This window comes from Pristiophorus japonicus, chromosome 30, assembly GCF_044704955.1.
Source record: "Pristiophorus japonicus isolate sPriJap1 chromosome 30, sPriJap1.hap1, whole genome shotgun sequence".
Taxonomy (NCBI): Eukaryota; Metazoa; Chordata; class Chondrichthyes; family Pristiophoridae; genus Pristiophorus; species Pristiophorus japonicus.
In genome coordinates, this window is record NC_092006.1 from 2,187,300 (window position 1) to 2,209,292 (window position 21,993).

At 50.7% G+C, this 21,993-nt stretch overlaps 2 protein-coding genes across 3 annotated transcripts in view; one reads left to right on the top strand and one right to left on the bottom strand.

The window, feature by feature from the left end:
- The window catches only part of LOC139240145 (otoancorin-like), a 71,931-nt gene extending 60,800 nt beyond the window's left edge, over positions 1-11,131 (bottom strand). For both annotated transcript variants that reach the window (XM_070868523.1, XM_070868522.1), the window contains exons 1-5: positions 10,927-11,131; positions 8,000-8,070; positions 7,120-7,141; positions 4,605-4,644; positions 2,295-2,385 (exon numbers count right to left, since the gene is read on the bottom strand). In XM_070868523.1, coding sequence (XP_070724624.1) covers positions 2,295-2,385; positions 4,605-4,644; positions 7,120-7,141; positions 8,000-8,070; positions 10,927-10,999 — 297 coding nt within the window. In that variant the 5' untranslated portion in view covers positions 11,000-11,131. The remainder of the gene's footprint in view (positions 1-2,294; positions 2,386-4,604; positions 4,645-7,119; positions 7,142-7,999; positions 8,071-10,926) is intronic.
- The window catches only part of tdrkh (tudor and KH domain containing), a 136,588-nt gene that overhangs the window by 92,259 nt on the left and 22,336 nt on the right, over positions 1-21,993 (top strand). The window lies entirely within an intron of this gene.

Consider the following 21,993-nt stretch of genomic DNA (forward strand, 5'->3'; position numbering starts at 1 on the left):
AATTCTTTACTAGGATGGAGAGTGACACAGTTAATTCAGAAACTAGGATCCTGATCTTAAGGAAAGGTAACTTCGATGGTATGAGGCGTGAATTGGCTAGAATAGACTGGCGAGTGATACTTAAAGCGTTGACGGTGGATAGGCAATGGCAAACATTTAACGATCACACGGATGAACTCCAGCAATTGTATATCCCTGTCTGGAGTAAAAATAAAATGGGGAAGGTGGCTCAACCGTGGCTCACAAGGGAAATTAAGGATAGTGTTAAATCCAAGGAAGAGGCATATAAATTGGCCAGAAAAAGCAACAAACCTGAGGACTGGGAGAAATTTAGAATTCAACAGAGGAGGACTAAGGGTTTAGTTAAGAAGGGGAAATAGAGTATGAGAAGAAGCTTGCCGGGAACATAAAAATTGACTGCAAAAGCTTCTATAAATATGTAAAGAGAAAAAGATTAGTAAAGACAAACGTAGGTCCCTTGCAGTCAGATTCAGGTGAATTTATAATGGGGAACAAAGAAATGGCAGACCAATTGAACAAATACTTTGGTTCTGTCTTCACGAAGGAAGACACAAATAACCTTCCGGAAATACTAGGGGACCGAGGGTCTAGTGAGAAGGAGGAACTGAAGGATATCCTTATTAGGCGGGAAATTGTGTTAGGGAAATTGGTGGGATTTAAGGCCAATAAATCCCCGGGGCCTGATAGTCTGCATCCCAGAGTACTTATGGAAGTGGCCTGAGAAATAGTGGATGCATTGGTGATCATTTTCCAACAGTCTATTGACTTGGGACCAGTTCCTATGGACTGGAGGGTAGCTAATGTAACACCACTTTTTAAAAAGGGAGGGAGAGAGAAAGCGGTAATTATAGACCGGTTAGCCTGACATCAGTGGTGGGGAAAATGTTGGAATCAATTATTAAGGATGAAATAGCAGCGCATTTGGAAAGCAGTGACAGGATCGGTCCAAGTCAGCATGGATTTATGAAAGGGAAATCATGCTTGACAAATCTTCTGGAATTTTTTGAGGATGTAACTAGTAGAGTGGACAAGGGAGAACCAGTGGATGTAGTGTATTTGGACTTTCAAAAGGCTTTTGACAAGGTCCCACACAAGAGATTGGTGTGCAAAATCAAAGCACATGGTATTGGGGGTAATATACTGACGTGGATAGAGAACTGGTTGGCAGACAGGAAGCAGAGATTCGGGATAAACGGGTCCTTTTCAGAATGGCAGGCAGTGACTAGTGGGGTGCCGCAGGGTTCAGTGCTGGGACCCCAGCTATTTACAATATACATCAATGATTTGGATGAAGGAATTGAGTGTAATATCATCAAGTTTGCAGATGACACTAAACTGGGTGGCGGTGTGAGCTGTGAGGAGGACGCTAAGAGGCTGCAGGGTGACTTGGACAGGTTAGGTGAGTGGGCAAATGCATGGCAGATGCAGTATAATGTGGATAAATGTGAGGTTATCCACTTTGGGGGCAAAAACGCAAAGACAGAATATTATCTGAATGGCGGCAGATTAGGAAAAGGGGAGGTGCAACGAGACCTGGGTGTCATGATTCATCATTCATTGAAAGTTGGCATGCAGGTACAGCAGGCGGTGAAGAAGGCAAATGGTATGTTGGCCTTCATAGCGAGAGGATTTGAGTATAGGAGCAGGGAGGTCTTACTGCAATTGTACAGGGCCTTGGTGAGGCCTCACCTGGAATATTGTGTTCAGTTTTGGTCTCCTAATCTGAGGAAGGACGTTCTTGCTATTGAGGGAGTGCAGCGAAGGTTCACCAGACTGATTCCTGGGATGGCTGGACTAACATATGAGGAGAGACTGGATCAACTGGGCCTTTATACATTAGAGTTTAGAAGGATGAGAGGGGATCTCATAGAAACATATAAAATTCTGACGGGACTGGACAGGTTAGATGCAGGAAGAATGTTCCCGATGTTGGGGAAGTCCAGAACCAGGGGACATAGTCTAAGGGTAAGGGGTAAGGACATTTAGGACTGAGATGAGGAGAAACTTCTTCACTCAGAGAGTTGTTAACCTGTGGAATTCCCTGCAGAGAGTTGTTGAGGCCAGTTCATTGGGTATATTCAAGAGGGAGTTAGATGTGGCCCTTACAGCTAAAGGGATCAAGGGGTATGGAGAGAAAGCAGGAAAGGGGTACTGAGGGAATGATCAGCCATGATCATATTGAATAGTAGTGCAGGCTCGAAGGGCCGAATGGCCTACTCCTGCACCTATTTTCTATGTTTCTATGTTTCTCTGATGTGGTACACTGGCAGTACCTGTGGAGAGTCGGTACTCGCAGGTCTGTTGCGGGAGTTCGAGCTATTGGCAATAAAATCAGCCATCAGTCTGTTACGTTGGAAGGCGACCCTGGTTTGGGAAAGTCAAAGTAAAGAGTTAGAGACTGATCGCACGCTGACTGATTAATCAACCGTAGGCACTTTCAGATACCTATCACTTTAAGAAAGTACTTGACTTGCATTTCAACAGTTCCTTTCGCGGCCTCAGTACGTCCCATAACAACAGAAGAAATAGGAACAGGAGTCGGCCATTCGACCCCTTGAGCCTGCTCCGCCATTCAATAAGATCATGGCTGATCTGATCCTGGCCTCAGCTCCACTTCCCTGCCCGCTCCCCATAACCCTCGACTCCATTATCGTCCCAAAGCACTTTACAGCCAATTAAGTACTTTTTTTGAAGTGTAGTTACTGTTGTAATGTGGGAAACGCGGCAGGCAATTTGCATACCGCAAGCTCCCACAAACAGCAATGTGATAATGACCCAGACCATCTGGGGTTTTTTTTGTGATGTTGGTTGAGGGATAAATATTGGCCCCAGGTCACCGGGGATAACTCCCCCTGCTCTTCTTCAAAATAGTGGCCCCGGGATCTTTTACGTCCACCTTAAGAGAGAGCAAACGGGGCCTCGGTTTAACATCTCATCCGAAAGGCAGCTCCCCTCCCCCGATCATCTCCATTCTGGCCAAGGATCGCGACAGGTGTTTTATATTTCTCAGCCAGACCACTAGATGGAGCTCCTTGCTGCAGCAATGCGTACCACTTTGATGGATCTGAGGTCATCTCTTGCTGTGGCTTCTCTCCCAGCAACCACCAACATTTCAGATTGACTCCAGTGTCACAGGATAGGACCAGGACTGTGCGGACTCACCATGAGTAACCAACTAAAGGGGCAGCATATCAACACGTTGGATGGGAGGACAGACTGATACCCTTTGGTCAGCCTGGCACAGGTCAGATACTGCAGGAAAGGGGCATGATAATTCCTACATAGCTACAGGTAAATGGAAAGGCCCTTTACACCGAAAATGAATAGGAAGAGGTTTGGGTCAATTGGAATTGTGTACAATGGGAGTGAATGGGAAGGGGTTTGGGTTCATTGGGATTGTGTACAGTGGGAGTGAATGGGAAGGGGTTTGGGTCCATTGGGATTGTGTATAGTGGTAGTGAATGGGAAGGGGTTTGGGTCCATTGGGATTGTGTACAGTGGGAGTGAATGGGAAGGGGTTTGGGTCCATTGGGATTGTGTACAGTGGGAGTGAATTTGAAGGGATTTGGGTCCATTGGGATTATGTATAGTGGTAGTGAACGGGTAGGGGTTTGGGTCCATTGGGATTGTGTACAATGGGAGTGAATGGGAAGGGATTTGTGTCCATCATCATCATCATAATCATAGGCAGTCCCTTGGAATCGAGGGAGACTTGCCTCCACTCTAAAAACGAGTCCTTAGGTGGCTGAACAGTCCAATACGAGAGCCACAGTCCCTGTCACAGGTGGGACAGACAGTGGTTGAGGGAAGGGGAGGGTGGGACTGGTTTGTTGCACGCTCTTTCCGCTGCCTGCTCTTGGTTTCTGCACGCTCTCGGCGACGAGACTCGAGGTGCTCAGCGCCCTCCCGGATGCACTTCCTCCACTTAGGGCGGACTGGTCTTTGGCCAGGGACTCCCAGGTGTCGGTGGAAATGTTGCACTTTATCAGGGAGGCTTTGAGAGTGTCCCTTGTAACGTTTCCTCTGCCCAACTTTGGCTCATTTGCCATGAAGGAGTTCCGAGTAGAGCGTTGGCTTTGGGAGTCTCGTGTCTGGCATGCGGACAATGTGGCCTGCCCACCAGAGCTGATCAAGTGTGGTGAGTGCTTCAATGCCGGGGATGTTGGCCTGGTCGAGGACACGAACGTTGGTGTGTCTGTCCTCTCAGGGGATTTGTAGGATCTTGCGGAGACATCGTTGGTGTTATTTCTCCAGCGACCTGAGGTGTCTACTGCGCATTGTGTACAGTGGGAGTGAATGGGAAGGGGTCTGAGTCCATTGGGATTGTGTACTGTGGGAGTGAATGGGAAGGGGTTTGGGTCCATTGGGATTGTGTACAGTGGGAGTGAATGGGAAGGGGTCTGAGTCCATTGGGATTGTGTACAGTGGGAGTGAATAGGAAGGGGTCTGAGTCCATTGGGATTGTGTACAGTGGGAGTGAATGGGAAGGGGTTTGGGTCCTAAATGTAGATCAGACTGAATTATTATGTAAAATTATTTTGACTTCCCTAACTTTACAAGGACCATTTTTATTGGAGTTTTACCTTTGAAGGAAATCTGCGAAGCCACTTTTAGTCGCGGCATCTGGGAAGAGAGGAACAGATATCTCAGTAAGTCGGCAGAATTAGCATTTGTTAATAGCAGTACCTCCTCAAACATGGGCAGGTGGTGTAGGGGCCTTTCCTGCTGGCCCAACCACGGCTGCAGCCAGTGAAGGCAGAGGCAGCTGCACCATCCACTGGCATTGGAGTGAGGGCAACGGTCCGATTCATCAATCTGGACTGGGAATGGGAGGTAGCGAACGCAAGCAGGGGACGGCCAAGCAAACATCGAATCATAGAATGATACTGCACAGGAGGATCCCACTGGGCCCATCCAGCCCGTGCTGTGCCGGCTCGGTGAGACAGCGATCCAATCAGTCCCACTCCCCCCGCTCTTTCCCCACAGCCCGGCACATTTCAAGTATTTACCCAATTCCCGGTTTGAAAGTCACTGTTGAATCTGCTCCCACCGCCCTTTCAAGCAGCGCGTTCCCAATCACAACAACTCGCTGCGTAAAAACATTCTCCCCCTCTTCCCCTCTGGTTCCATCGCCGATTATCGTCAATCTGTGCCCCTCTGGTTCCATCGCCGATTATCGTCAATCTGTGTCCCTCTGGTTCCATCGCCGATTATCGTCAATCTGTGTCCCTCTGGTTCCATCGCCGATTATCGTCAATCTGTGTCCCTCTGGTTCCATCGCCGATTATCGTCAATCTGTGTCCCTCTGGTTCCATCGCCGATTATCGTCAATCTGTGTCCCTCTGGTTCCATCGCCGATTATCGTCAATCTGTGTCCCTCTGGTTCCATCGCCGATTATCGTCAATCCGTGTCCCTCTGGTTCCATCGCCGATTATCGTCAATCCGTGTCCCTCTGGTTCCATCGCCGATTATCGTCAATCTGTGTCCCTCTGGTTCCATCGCCGATTATCGTCAATCTCTGTCCCTCTGGTTCCATCGCCGATTATCGTCAATCCGTGTCCCTCTGGTTCCATCGCCGATTATCGTCAATCCGTGTCCCTCTGGTTCCATCGCCGATTATCGTCAATCTGTGTCCCTCTGGTTCCATCGCCGATTATCGTCAATCTCTGTCCCTCTGGTTCCATCGCCGATTATCGTCAATCTGTGTCCCTCTGGTTCCATCGCCGATTATCGTCAATCTGTGTCCCTCTGGTTCCATCGCCGATTATCGTCAATCTCTGTCCCTCTGGTTCCATCGCCGATTATCGTCAATCTCTGTCCCTCTGGTTCCATCGCCGATTATCGTCAATCTGTGTCCCTCTGGTTACCGACCCTCCTGCCCCTGGGAACAGTTTCTCTCTATCTACTCTATCAAAACCTCTCGTGATTTTGATCGCCTCTATCAAATCTCCCCCTTAACCTTCTCTGATCCAAGGAGAACAACCCCAGCTTCTCCAGTCTCTCCCCGTCACTGAAGTCCCTCAAACCTGGGACCATTCTGGTCAATCTCCCCTTAACCTTCTCTGCTCTAAGGAGAACCCCAGCTTTATTAATAATAAAGCATCCTCCGCCTCGGGCTAGATGGAGGAGTCAGAGCTGGTGAAACGCGCTTGTGCTGTCGGACATTGTCCTGAGTGAGTTAGCATCTGACTGGTGACCAACATCCATCTGCTCTGGTAACGGAAGGTGGACAAAGATGAAGCTGGACCTTAATTTTTAACTGAATATAATGCTCAGACTGTTATGTATGCAATAACTCGACAGACTGAATACTGTAAACTCCGAACAGGTACAAACCTGGCTCTACTTTATTAGGGCACGAAGTGCTCACAATACAAGATGGCTGGCCTTTTAAACCTGGGCCGCATACACATGTGCACAGCCCAAAAACCTCCGACAGTGGCGCCACCTGGCGGCTGATAAACCGAAGCATACATACATGCCACAAACGTTGAGTAAGAACTTAGCTCCCTCTACACTGTCCCATCAAACACTCCCATGGCAGGTACAGGGGGTTAGATACAGAGTAAAGCTCCCTCTACACTGTTCCATCAAACACTCCCAGGGCAGGTACAGGGGGTTAGATACAGAGTAAAGCTCCCTCTACACTCTCCCATCAAACACTCCCAGGGCAGGTACAGGGGGTTAGATACAGAGTAAAGCTCCCTCTACACTCTCCCATCAAACACTCCCAGGGCAGGTACAGCACGGGGTTAGATACAGAGTAAAGCTCCCTCTACACTATCCCATCAAACACTCCCAGGGCAGGTACAGCACGGGGTTAGATACAGAGTAAAGCTCCCTCGACACTGTCCCATCAAACACTCCCAGGGCAGGTACAGAGGGTTAGATACAGAGTAAAGCTCCCTCTACACTGTCCCCATCAAACACTCCCAGGGTAGGTACAACACGGGGTTAGATACAGAGTAAAGCTCCCTCTACACTGTCCCATCAAACACTCCCAGGGCAGGTACAGGGGGTTAGATACAGAGTAAAGGGAGTTTTAATTAAGTTGATTAGAAGGTTGGATTACTGTTTCACAGAGTATTAATACTTGCCTGTTTCGTTACATTCCTCCATCTGTAAAAGAGAAGACTGTTATTAGCAGGAACCTTACACATCAACCCATGCCCCGCTCTCTCCCCATAGCCCTGTATCAATCCCCAAACTAATCCCACTGCCCCGCTCTCTCCCTATAGCCCTGTATCAATCCCCAAACTAATCCCACTGCCCTGCTCTCTCCCCATAGCTCTGTATCAATCCCAAACTAATCCCACTGCCTCACTCTCTCTCCATAGCCCTGTATCAATCCCCAAACTAATCCCACTGCCCCGCTCTCTCTCCATAGTCCTGTATCAATCCCCAAACTAATCCTACTGCTCCGCTCTCTTCATAGCCCTGTATCAATCCCCAAACTAATCCCACTGCCCCGCTCTCTCCCCATAGCCCTGTATCAATCCCAAACTAATCCCACTGCCCCATTCTCTCCCTGTAGTCCTGTATCAATCCCAAACTAATCCCATTACCCCGTTCTCTCCCCTTAGCCCTGTATCAATCCCAAACTAATCCCACTGCCCCGCGCTCCCCCCATAGTTTTGTATCAATCCCCAAACTAATCCCTTTACCCCGTTCTCTCCCCTTAGCCCCGTATCAATCCCAAACTAATCCCACTGCCCCGCTCTCTCCCCATAGCCCTGTATCAATCCCAAACTAATCCCACTGCCCCGCTCTCTCCCCATAGCCCTGTATCAATCCCAAACTAATCCCACTGTCCTGTGGTAAAGCATTCTTTACCAACCCTCTGTGTATAGAAATGTATCCTACTCTATCTCCTCACTCTCTTAGTATCAGGATTGAAACCGTTAAGACACAGAAAATCATATGATAAATGTATTAATAGATATTAATGGGATGGGTGTGGACAATTTGAAATCTTACCATTATTTTTGCCATTCTCTTCACTGGTTCAGTGGAGTTAAAGAAACCCATAGAGCCCCCGTTGGAAGAATCTGGGAGCAAAGAGGGTAAAAAAAACATTTGCAGGTTTCTCCGAGCGACTAAAATCCCCGTGCACGCAGTTCCTGTCAAAAAAGCCCTCACCTCCTGTAACCACATCTTGCGTGTCAAACCTTCCCCATCATAAATTCATCTGACAGTATTTACAATGGAAACTTCCTATGTAAACGTCACGCTGTAATTGCAACCTCCCGCCAGTGGCGGCGCTGAAGTGCCTCAGGGTTTCGCATCTCCCAACTCCCCAGCCCGTACTGCAGAGAAATTGCTCGTGTAGCTGACATGCCTGCCCTGCCCTGCTCATCTCCCTCCTGCCCTCTAACGGCATATAAATTGGCCAGAAAAAGCAGCAAACCTGAGGACTGGGAGAAATTTAGAATTCAGCAGAGGAGGGCAAAGGGTTTAATTAGGAGGGGTAAAATAGAGTATGAGAGGAAGCTTGCTGGGAACATAAAAACTGACTGCAAAAGCTTCTATAGATATGTGAAGAGAAAAAGATTAGTGAAGACCAACATAGGTCCCTTGCAGTCAGAATCAGGTGAATTTATAATGGGGAACAAAGAAATGGCAGACCAATTGAACAAATACTTTGGTTCTGTCTTCACAAAAGACTCAAATAACTTTCCGGAAATACTCGGGGACCAAGGGTCTAGCGAGAAGGAGGAACTGAAGGAAATCCTTATTAGTCAAGAAATTGATGGGATTGAAGGCCAATAAATCTCCAGGGCCTGATAGTCTGCATCCCAGAGTACTTAAGGAAGTGGCCCTAGAAATAGTGGATGCATTGGTGATCATTTTCCAACAGTCTATCGACTCTGGATCAGTTCCTATGGACTGGAGGGTAGCTAATGTAACACTACTTTTAAAAAAAGGAGGGAGAGAGAAAGCGGGGAATTATAGACCAGTTAGCCTGACATCGGTAGTGGGGAAAATGTTGGAATCAATTATTAAAGATGAAAAAGCAGCGCATTTGGAAAGCAGTGACAGAATCGGTCCAAGTCAGCATGGATTTATGAAGGGGAAATCATGCTTGATAAATCTTCTAGAATTTTTTGAGGATGTAACTAGTAGAGTGGACAAGGGATAACCAGTGGATGTGGTGTATTTCGACTTTCAAAAGGCATTTGACAAGATCCCACATAAGAGATTGGTGTGCAAAATTAAAGCACATGGTATTAGGGGTAATGTACTGACGTGGATAGAGAACTGGTTGGCAGACAGGAAGCAGAGATTCGGGATAAACGAGTCCTTTTCAGAATGGCAGGCAGTGACTAGTGGGGTGCCGCAGGGCTCAGTGCTGGGACCCCAGCTATTTACAATATACATTAATGATTTAGATGAAGGAATTGAATGTAATATCTCCAAGTTAGCAGATGACACTAAGCTGGGTGGCGGTGTGAGCTGTGAGGAGGATGCTAAGAGGCTGCAGGATGACTTGGACAGGTTAGTTGAGTGGGCAAATGCATGGCAGGTGCAGTATAATATGGATAAATGTGAGGTTATCCACTTTGGTGGCAAAAACAGGAAGGCAGAATACTATCTGAATGGCGACAAATTAGGAAAAGGGGAGGTGCAACGAGACCCGGGTGCCATGGCATGCAGGTACAGCAGGCGGTGAAGAAGGCCTTCATAGCTAGAGGATTTGAGTATAGGAGCATGGAGGTCTTACTGCAGTTGGTCAGGGCCTTAGTGAGGCCTCACCTGGAGTATTGTGTTCAGTTTTGGTCTCCTAATCTGAGGAAGGACGTTCTTGCTATTGAGGGAGTGCAGCGAAGGTTCACCAGACTGATTCCCGGGATGGCAGGACTGACAAATGAGGAGATACTGGATCGACTGGGCGTGTATTCACTGGAGTTTAGAAGAATGAGAGGATAGAATCATAGAAACATATAAAATTCTGACGGACCTGAACAGGTTAGATGCAGGACGAATGTTCCCGATGTTGGGGAAGTCCAGAACCAGGGGTCACAGTCTAAGGATAAGGGGGAAACTATTTAGGACCGAGATGAGGAGAAACTTCTTCACTCAGAGAATTGTGAACCTGTGGAATTCCCTACCGCAGAGAGTTGTTGAGGCCAATTCGTTAGATATATTCAAAAGATGTGGCCCTTACGGCTAAAGGGATCAGGGGGTATGGGGAGAAAGCAGGAAAGGGGTACTGAGGGAATGATCAGCCATGATCTTATTGAATGGTGGTGCAGGCTCGAAGGGCCGAATGGCCTACTCCTGCACCTATTTTCTATGTTTCACCGGCAGACTACACTTAATCTGAACCCTGTATAACACCACCCAAGATCAACTGGTTTATTTAAATAAATCGAAACCCAGGGCAAAAAATGGCCTTTTGGCCACCAAAGCTCGTCCCTCTAGTACTCCAACGCCCGCAGTCCAGCTTTAATTGTGCCCTAAAGTCTCCCAGCCTGGCAGACATTTGTAAACATTTCTCACACTCTCCCTTTCTACCTTTGTCTCCCTAGTTCACTCTCAGTGCTTCACTCCCTCTCTCTCTATTTAGCTCCTGCTGTCTCTCTCTCTCGCTCTGCCTCTCTCTCTCGCTGCCTCTCGCTCTGCCTGTCTCTTTTGCTCTTCTCTCGCGCTCTCTCCTTCTGCCTCTCTCTCTCTTTCTCTTGGCTTGTCTCCCTCTTTCTGCCGCGCTCTCTCCCTTTCTGTCGCTCTGCCTGACTCTCCTTCTCGCTCTCCCACTCTCTGCCTGTCTCCCTTGCTCTTTGCCTCTCTCCTTCTGCCTCTCTCGTTCTCTTTGCCTGTCTCCCTCTTTCTGCTGCTCTCTCTCCCTTTCTGTCTCTCTCTCTTTCTCTCTGTGACTCTATTCTTTGTGCTTTCACAGTCCGTACCTAAACACATTCCCCACAGTACCAGGACCAAGATGTAATTCTTCATTTCCAACGCGATGCTCAGCACCTTCATCTTTCTTAGGCTTGCAAAACTTCACCCTGTGAACAAAAGGGGAACAATATAAATGAAATCCGGCCCGATCTCTGAGCCCTGATGCGCAGAGCACAGAGATCTCGGGGGGGGAGGTTGTGGGGCTGGAGGAGATTACAGAGATAGGGAGAGGCAAGCCATGGAGGGATTTGTAAACATGGATGAGAATTTTGAAATTGAGGCGTTGCTTAACCGGGAGCCAAAGTAGGTCAGCGAGCACAGGGGGTGATGGGTGAGTGGGACTGGGTGCGAGTTAGGACACAGGGGCAGCGAGCACAGGGGGTGATGGGTGAGCGGGACTCGGTACGAGTTAGGACACGGGGCAGCAAGCACAGGGGGTGATGGGTGAGCGGGACTTGGTGCGAGTTAGGACACAGGGGCAGCGAGCACAGGAGGCGATGGGTGAGCGTGACTCGGTCCGAGTTAGGACACGGGGCAGCAAGCACAGGGGGTGATGGGTGAGTGGGACTTGGTGTGAGTTAGGACACGGGTAAGTGAGCACAGGGGGTGATGGGTGAGCGGGACTTGGTGTGAGTTAGGACACGGGGAAGTGAGCACAGGGGGTGATGGGTGAGCGGGACTGGGTGCAAGTTAGGACACGGGGCAAGCACAGGGGGTGATGGGTGAGCGGGACTGGGTGCGAGTTAGGACACGGGGCAGTGAGCACAGGGGGTGATGGGTGAGCGGAACTCGGTGCGAGTTAGGCCACAGGGCAGTGAGCACAGGGGGTGATGGGTGAGCGGAACTCGGTGCGAGTTAGGCCACAGGGCAGTGAGCACAGGGGGTGATGTGTGAGTGGGACTCGGTGCGAGTTAGGACACAGGGCAGCGAGCACAGGGGGTGATGTGTGAGTGGGACTTGGTGCGAGTTAGGACACAGGGACAGCCGAGTTTTGGATCACCTCTAGTTTATGTCGGGTAGAATGTGAGCAGCCAGCCAGGAGTGTGTTGGAGTAGTCAAGTCTGGAGGTAACAAAGGCACGGATGAGGGCTTCAGCAGCGGATGAGCTGAGGCAGGGGTGAAGACGGGCGATGTTACAGAGGTGGAAATGGGCGGTTTTAGTTATGCCGCGGCTATGTGGCCGGAAGCTCACCTCGGGGTCAAATATGATGCCAAGGTTGCGAACAGTCTGGTTCAGCCTCAGACAGGAGTTGGGGAGAGGGTGGAGTCAGTGGCTAGGGAACGGAGTTTGTGACAGAGATCGAAAACCATGGTTTCGGCCTTCCCAATATTTAGCAGGAGGAAATTTCGGCTCATCCAGTGTCGAACAAGCAGTCTGACAATTTAGAGACCGAGGAGGGGTCGAGAGAAGGGGGGGGGTGAGGTAGAGCTGGGTGTCGTCAGCGTACATGTGGGAACTGACGCTGTGTTTCCGGATGATGTCGCCAAGGGGCAGCGTGTAGATAAGAAATAGGAAGGGGCCAAGGATAGGTCCTTGGGGGACACCGGAGGCAACGATGCGGGGGGCGGGAAGGGAAGCAAGCGATTCTCTGGCTACGATTAGATAAGAATGGAACCAGGCGAGTGCAGTCCCACCCAGCTGGACCATGGTGGAGAAGCGTTGGAGGAGGATAGAGTGGTCAACTGTGTCAAAGGCTGCAAACAGGACGAGGAGTTTGTGGCGGGAACGGAATGGTATCCGTGCGTTGCAGTTCTCGATGACATTTTCTGAGTCCGATTCTCAAGTGCAATTTTGATTTGGTTTTGAAGAAACAGAAATAATGAATCTGTGGCAGTTCTGCCCTGCTTTCTGAAACTGAACACCGTCCAAAATGCTCGGGCTTGTTTCACATTGATCACTACAGGTTCTCATTAAACTTTCATTGGCTGTTTAATTATTCATCGTAAACTGACTGGACTAAAAATTAAAACTCCTTGAATCATTTCCCAACTTCACCAAACCCCCCCCCAGTACTGCCCTCCCCAACCGCCCCTCCCAATCCGCGGGATCCACTGCCTCTCCCAATCCACAGGATCCACTGTCCCGACACCTCCCAATCCACGGGATCCACTGCCCCCCCAATCTGTGGGATCCACTGTCCCGACACCTCCCAATCCACGGGATCCACTGCCCCCCAATCTGTGGGATCCACTGCCTCTCCCAATCCACAGGATCCACTGTCCCGGCACCTCCTAATCCACGGGATCCACTGCCCCCCAATCCGTGGGATCCACTGCCCCCCAATCCATGGGATCCACTGCCCCTCCCCACCCGCGCGATCCCCTCCCCACAATCCGTGGGATCAACTGCCCCCCAATCTGTGGGATCCACTGCCTCTCCCAATCCACGGGATCCACTGTCCCGACACCTCCCAATCCACGGGATCCACTGCCCCCAATCTGTGGGATCCACTGCCTTTCCCAATCCACGGGATCCACTGTCCCGGCACCTCCCAATCCACGGGATCCACTGCCCCCCCAAATCTGTGGGATCCACTGCCTCTCCCAATCCATGGGATCCACTGTCCCGACACCTCCCAATCCACGGGATCCACTGCCCCCAATCCGTGGGATCCACTGCCCCTCCCCATCCGCGTGATCCACTCCCCCCCAATCTGTGGGATCCACTGCCCCCCAATCCGTGGGATCCACTGCCCCCCATCAGCAGATCCACTGCCCCAACCACTCCCAATCCGTGGGATCCACTGCCCCCCATCCGTGGGATCCACTGCCCCCAATCCATGGGATCCACTGCCCCTCCCCACCTGCGCGATCCACTGCCCCCCACCCAATCCGCGGGATCCACTGCCTCTTCCGATCCAGGAGATCCACTGCCCCGACAACTCCCAATCTGCGGGATCCACTGCCCCTCCCCATCCGCGCGATCCTTTGCCACACCCCCTCCCATTCCTTAGGATCCATTGCCCCTCCCCTCCCAATCCGCGGGATCCATTACCTCTCACGGAGCCTCGCACACACCTGCGAGAGCCTGGAAGATATTCAACCCTGGAGGGCATCACAATCCTGTTTTCTCTCTTTCTCTGTCTCTCACACACACACACACTTTCACACACGCACTCTCTCACACACACAGATACACACTGTCATACATCACACACTCACGGATACACACATTCAGATACACACACTCTCAGACACACTCAGATACACACTCTCATACTCACACATGCACACATTCAGATACTCTCAGACTCACTCTCACACACGCACACATACACATGCTCACACACTCAGATACACACACCCTCATACACACAACACTCACACACTGACAGCCGCACACACTGACAGACACACGCACACACTTACTTACGAGCAGGGGTCATTGGACAGTGACCAGGAGTGGGCACCCTGGCCGATTTCTCCTCCTCCCTGTGAGGGTGGGGGATGCTGCCAGCTTCAGCCTTCAACCAGGAGCAGTGAAAGCTGCTCAGTCGGACCCAGTGCCGAATCGCCTGCCCTCACTCTTCCTCCTGGGTCTGTGAACGGGAGGGGGGGGCGGGAAGAGAGTCGAGACTTTCAACAATAAGTATATCTCATTTTAATTTCATGTCTTGAACTCCTGCTGCCTTCACTCCAGCAATCTAGGAAACAGCACCTTGTGCATCGACTGCCGACCCCAAGTCCTGGTCGCCAGAGAGCTTGACTTCAATTTACCTGTTTTAGCAAACGCCCAATAGCCCCGTTGGAAAGGAACGTGGAATTAAATGGACGGCGGGTCCCTGTTAAATTCACCTCTTGCAGTTCTTGGTAGGCGTCGGTAATGGAGGAGCTGGGTGCGTCTGACTGACGGCGGAGAGAGACAAGCAGAGAGACAACACGGAGGATTCAACAGTCCCTGCACATCAGCCCAACCCACCTTAGGTAACCCTGGGGAGAGTGGGGGAGGGAGAGAGAGAGGGAGAGAGAAACTCACCTGCTCACACGCCCAGCGACTGGCAACTGTAAGCTCGGCACAGTTTATGATTGATGTTAACAGAGGGGACAGAATGTCAATTGAGCTTGCATCCATCCGCGCCGGAACTCCACCTCCCGTCTCTCGAGGTGCGGCTTCTTCCTGGCACTTGGCTTACGAAGTATCACTGTCCCATCACACACTCCCAGGGCACGGGGTTAGATACAGAGTAAAGCTCCCTCTACACTGTCCCATCAAACACTCCAAGGGTAGGTACAGGGGGTTAGATACAGAGTAAAGCTCCCTCTACACTGTCCCATCACACACTCCCAGGGCACGGGGTTAGATACAGAGTAAAGCTCCCTCTACACTGTCCCATCAAACACTCCAAGGGTAGGTACAGGGGGTTAGATACAGAGTAAAGCTCCCTCTACACTGTCCCATCACACACTCCCAGGGCACGGGGTTAGATACAGAGTAAAGCTCCCTCTACACTGTCCCATCAAACACTCCAAGGGTAGGTACAGGGGGTTAGATACAGAGTAAAGCTCCCTCTACACTGTCCCATCAAACACTCCCAGGGCAGGTACAGCACGGGGTTAGATACAGAGCAAAGCTCCCTCTACACTGTCCCATCAAACACTCCCAGGGCAGGTACAGGGGGTTAGATACAGAGTAAAGCTCCCTCTACACTGTCCCATCAAACACTCCCAGGGCAGGTACAGCACGGGGTTAGATACAGAGTAAAGCTCCCTCTACACTGTCCCATCAAACATTCCCAGGGCAGGTACAGGGGGTTAGATACAGAGTAAAGCTCCCTCTACACTGTCCCATCAAACATTCCCAGGGCAGGTACAGGGGGTTAGATACAGAGTAAAGCTCCCTCTACACTGTCCCATCAAACACTCCCAGGGCAGGTACAGGGGGTTAGATACAGAGTAAAGCTCCCTCTACACTGTCCCATCAAACACTCCCAGGGCAGGTACAGGGGGTTAGATACAGAGTAAAGCTCCCTCTACACTGTCCCATCAAACACTCCCAGGGCAGGTACAGGGGGTTAGATACAGAGTAAAGCTCCCTCTACACTGTCCCATCAAACATTCCCAGGGCAGGTACAGGGGGTTAGATACAGAGTAAAGCTCCCTCTACACTGTCCCATCAAACATTCCCAGGGCAGGTACAGGGGGTTAGATACAGAGTAAAGCTCCCTCTACACTGTCCCATCAAACACTCCCAGGGCAGGTACAGGGGGTTAGATACAGAGTAAAGCTCCCTCTACACTGTCCCATCAAACACTCCCAGGGCAGGTACAGCATGGGGTTAGATACAGAGTAAAGCTCCCTCTACACTGTCCCATCAAACACTCCCAGGGCAGGTACAGGGGGTTAGATACAGAGTAAAGCTCCCTCTACACTGTCCCATCAAACATTCCCAGGGCAGGTACAGGGGGTTAGATACAGAGTAAAGCTCCCTCTACACTGTCCCATCACACACTCCCAGGGCACGGGGTTAGATACAGAGTAAAGTTCCCTCTACACTGTCCCATCACACACTCCCAGGGCAGGTACAGGGGGTTAGATACAGAGTAAAGCTCCCTCTACACTGTCCCATCAAACATTCCCAGGGCAGGTACAGGGGGTTAGATACAGAGTAAAGCTCCCTCTACACTGTCCCATCACACATTCCCAGGGCAGGTACAGGGGGTTAGATACAGAGTAAAGCTCCCTCTACACTGTCCCATCACACATTCCCAGGGCAGGTACAGGGGGTTAGATACAGAGTAAAGCTCCCTCTACACTGTCCCATCAAACACTCCCAGGGCAGGTACAGCACAGGGTTAGATACAGAGTAAAGCTCCCTCTACACTGTCCCATCAAACACTGCCAGGGCAGGTACAGCACGGCGTTAGATACAGAGTAAAGCTCCCTCTACACTGTCCCATCAAACACTCCCAGGGCAGGTACAGCACAGGGTTAGATACAGAGTAAAGCTCCCTCTACACTGTCCCATCAAACACTGCCAGGGCAGGTACAGCACGGCGTTAGATACAGAGTAAAGCTCCCTCTACACTGTCCCATCAAACACTCCCAGGGCAGGTACAGGGGGTTAGATACAGAGTAAAGCTCCCTCTACACTGTCCCATCAAACACTCCCAGGGCAGGTACAGGGGGTTAGATACAGAGTAAAGCTCCCTCTACACTGTCCCATCAAACACTCCCAGGGCAGGTACAGGGGGTTAGATACAGAGTAAAGCTCCCTCTACACTGTCCCATCAAACACTCCCAGGGCAGGTACAGGGGGTTAGATACAGAGTAAAGCTCCCTCTACACTGTCCCATCAAACACTCCCAGGGCAGGTACAGGGGGTTAGATACAGAGTAAAGCTCCCTCTACACTGTCCCATCAAACACCCCCAGGGCAGGTACAGGGGGTTAGATACAGAGTAAAGCTCCCTCTACACTGTCCCATCACACATTCCCAGGGCAGGTACAGGGGGTTAGATACAGAGTAAAGCTCCCTCTACACTGTCCCATCAAACACTCCCAGGGCAGGTACAGGGGGTTAGATACAGAGTAAAGCTCCCTCTACACTGTCCCATCAAACACTCCCAGGGCAGGTACAGCACAGGGTTAGATACAGAGTAAAGCTCCCTCTACACTGTCCCATCAAACACTGCCAGGGCAGGTACAGCACGGCGTTAGATACAGAGTAAAGCTCCCTCTACACTGTCCCATCAAACACTCCCAGGGCAGGTACAGGGGGTTAGATACAGAGTAAAGCTCCCTCTACACTGTCCCATCAAACACTCCCAGGGCAGGTACAGGGGGTTAGATACAGAGTAAAGCTCCCTCTACACTGTCCCATCAAACACTCCCAGGGCAGGTACAGGGGGTTAGATACAGAGTAAAGCTCCCTCTACACTGTCCCATCAAACACTCCCAGGGCAGGTACAGGGGGTTAGATACAGAGTAAAGCTCCCTCTACACTGTCCCATCAAACACTCCCAGGGCAGGTACAGGGGGTTAGATACAGAGTAAAGCTCCCTCTACACTGTCCCATCAAACACTCCCAGGGCAGGTACAGGGGGTTAGATACAGAGTAAAGCTCCCTCTACACTGTCCCATCAAACACCCCCAGGGCAGGTACAGGGGGTTAGATACAGAGTAAAGCTCCCTCTACACTGTCCCATCAAACACTCCCAGGGCAGGTACAGGGGGTTAGATACAGAGTAAAGCTCCCTCTACACTGTCCCATCAAACACCCCCAGGGCAGGTACAGCACGGGGTTAGATACAGAGTAAAGCTCCGTCTACACTGTCCCATCAAACACTCCCAGGGCAGGTACAGGGGGTTAGATACAGAGTAAAGCTCCCTCTACACTGTCCCATCAAACACTCCCAGGGCAGGTACAGGGGGTTAGATACAGAGTAAAGCTCCCTCTACACTGTCCCATCAAACACTCCCAGGGCAGGTACAGCACGGGGTTAGATACAGAGTAAAGCTCACTCTACACTGTCCCATCAAACACTCCCAGGGCAGGTACAGCACAGGTTAGAGACAGAGTAAAGCTCCCTCTACACTGTCCCATCAAACACTCCCAGGGCAGGTACAGCACGGGGTTAGATACAGAGTAAAGCTCCCTCTACACTGTCCCATCAAACACTCCCAGGGCAGGTACAGCACGGGGTTAGATACAGAGTAAAGCTCCCTCTACACTGTCCCATCAAACACTCCCAGAGCAGGTACAGCATGGGGTTAGATACAGAGTAAAGCTCCCTCTACACAGTCCCATCAAACATTCCCAGGACAGGTACAGCACAGGGTTAGATACAGAGTAAAGCTCCCTCTACACTGTCCCATCAAACACTCCCAGGGCAAGTACAGGGGGTTAGATACAGAGTAAAGCTCCCTCTACACTGTCCCATCAAACACTCCCAGGACAGGTACAGCACGTGGTTAGATACAGAGTAAAGCTCCCTCTACACTGTCCCATCAAACACTCCCAGGGCAGGTACAGCACGGGTTATGTGTTGTATGAAATGACACAATGAACTCCATACTGTGAGCCAGTGGCTAGGTGTAACGTGGTCAGTCTTTAATGGCTTCCAGAAGTGAAGATACAAAGGTGAAATTCAGGTTATATACCGGGCCCAGCACAAGTGTACCTACCACCCTAGGACCTCCGACGGTAGTGCCCTCTGGTGGTGGGCAGACCTTATGTACATACATTACATCATTCCTCCCCCCCCCCCAGTTGTTGGCACAAGTCCATATTACAAGTTCAGACGGTCCGGAGTCCTTCGCTCCCTGGTTGACCGTCTCAGTACAATCCCAGTGCTTTCCGAGTCTCTCTCGACTCGGGGCTGGGGGTTGACCACAGTGGGTTCTTCTGATGGCTGGACGGGAGTTGGTTGGTCGTCTAAGCTCGCGTTGTCTTCTTCCATCTGCTCCGGTTCGTCGTCGCTTGATTTGATCAATGTGTTTCCTGCACATCTGCCCATTCTTGAGCTTAACCATATACCATATACACCCTCCTTCTCCGTAACATTACCCGGGAGCCACTTGGGCCCTTGACCATGGTTATGAACATACACTGGGTCATTTACAGATATGTCGCGTGACACTGCGGCTGGTGTTGACGTCGGGTTTCGACATGATCGTTAAGGTCAGGATGGACTAGAGAGGGCCTGGTTTTGAGGCCTCTCTTCATCAATAGTTCCACAGGCGGGACCCCGGTGAGCGTGTGTGGCCTTGTCCTGTAACTGAGCAGTATGCGTGGCAGGCGTGTCTGCAAGGAACCGTGAGTTGCGCGTTTGAGGGTTTGAACTGCCCGCTCCGCTTGACCATTGGACGCGGGTTTGAATGGGGCTGACCTCATGTGTTTTATGTCGTTGCGGTTTATGAACTCTTGAAACTCCAAGCTCGTGAAACACGGTCCGTTGTCGCTGACAACGATGTCTGGAAGACCATGTGTGGCAAACATGGCTCTCAGGTTCTCAATGGTGGCAGTGGAATTGCTGGATGACATGATCACACATTCTATCCATTTGGAGTATGCATCCACCACCACAAAAAACATTTTACCGAGGAAGGGGCTCGCAAAGTCGATGTGGATTCTAGATCACAGTTTGGATGCCATCACCACAGACTGAGCGGAGCTTCCTTTGGGGCATTGCTTAACTGCGTGCAAGTGTTGCACTGATGCACACATAACTCTAAGTCTGAGTCAATGCCAGGCCACCAAACATGGGACCTGGCGATGGCCTTCAGCATGACAATCCCGGGATGTGTGCTATGTCATTCCCGTACAAATCTCGCCCTGCCTTTCTTGGGTATTACAACACGATTACCCCACAGTAAACAGTCGGACTGGATGGAAAGCTCATCTTTGCATCGGCTGTACGGTTTGGTTTCATCACCCATTTCCTTGGGGATGGTCGACCAGTCCCCGTTAAGAACGCAACATTTTACAACCAATAGGGTCGGATCCTGGCTGGTCCAGGTGTTAACTTGTTGAGCAGTGACAGGCGACCCTTCACTCTCAAAGGCATCCGTGACCATAAGTAGCTCTGCGGGCACTGGCGTTTCCACCTTCAGTGTGAGCAACGGTAACCGGCTCAATGCATCAGTGCAGTTGTCGATGCCTGGTCTATGGCGAATGACATAATCATAGGCCGATAATGTCAGCGGCCACCTCTGGATGCGGGACGACGCGTTGGTATTGATACCTTTATGTTCCGAGAACAACAATATAAGCAGCTTGTGATCGGTTTCTACCTCGAAGCGAAGCCCAAACAGGTACTAGTGCATTTTTTTTACCCCATAAACACATGCTAAAGCCTTTTTCTCTACCATGCCATAGGCTCTTTCTGCCTTGGACAGGCTTCAAGACGCGTATGCAACTGGTTGTAGCTTGCCTGACTCATTGGCTTGCTAGGGGACGCAGCCGACCCCATAGGACGACGCATCACAGGTCAAAACTAGACGCATGCATAGGTCATACAGTACCAGTAGCTTGTGGGAACACAACAGATTTCTAGCCTTCTCAAAGGCTCTGTCTTGAAGTTCATCCCACAGCCAATCGTCTCCTTTCCTGAGCAAAGGCTCTCATACTGAGCTCAATTTGGGTAAGAAGTTACCGAAGTAGTTGAGAAGACCCAGGAACGAACGCAGCTCTGTCAGATTCTGGGGCCTGGGCGCATTTTTGATGGCCTCTGTTTTCGCGGCAGTAGGCCTGATTCCGTCTGCAGCAATCTTTCGTCCAAGGAATTCGACCTCTGGTGCCATGAAAACGCACTTCGAACGTTTCAGCCTGAGTCCCACTGTGTCCAGACGACGCAGAACCTCTTCCAGATTGTGCAGGTGCTCGGAGGTGTCACGACCCGTGACTAGGATGTCGTCTTGGAATACCACGGTCCTGGGGACGGATTTCAATAGGCTCTCTGTGTTTCTCTGAAATATGGCTGCCGCCGAACGAATGCCAAAAGGGCACCTGTTGTAAATAAACAGTCCTTTCTGCGTGTTGATGCACGTAAGTTTCTTTGATAATTCAACCAGTTCCTGTGTCACGTAGGCCGACGTTAGATCCAATTTGGTGAACGATTTTCCCCCGGCTAGCGTTGCAAACAGGTCATCAGCTTTCGGTAGCGGGTACTGATCTTGTTTCGAAACTTGCTTCGTCGTCTAAGCTCGCGGTGTCTTCTTCCAACTGTTCCGGTTCGTCAGTGACCACTCCCTGGTACGACACTCTTACTGCTGCACTGCCGATTACAGAGTAAAGCTCCCTCTACACTGTCCCATCAAACACTCCCAGGGCGGGGACAGCACGGGGTTAGACACAGAGTAAAGCTCCCTCTACACTGTCCCATCAAACACTCCCAGGGCGGGGACAGCACGGGGTTAGACACAGAGTAAAGCTCCCTCTACACTGTCCCATCAAACACTCTCAGGGCAGGTACAGGGGGTTAGATACAGAGTAAAGCTCCCTCTACATTGTCCCATCAAACACTCCCAGGGCAGGTAACATAGAAACATAGAAAATAGGTGCAGGAGTAGGCCATTCGGCCCTTCTAGCCTGCAACGCCATTCAATGAGTTCATGGCTGAACATGCAACTTCAGTA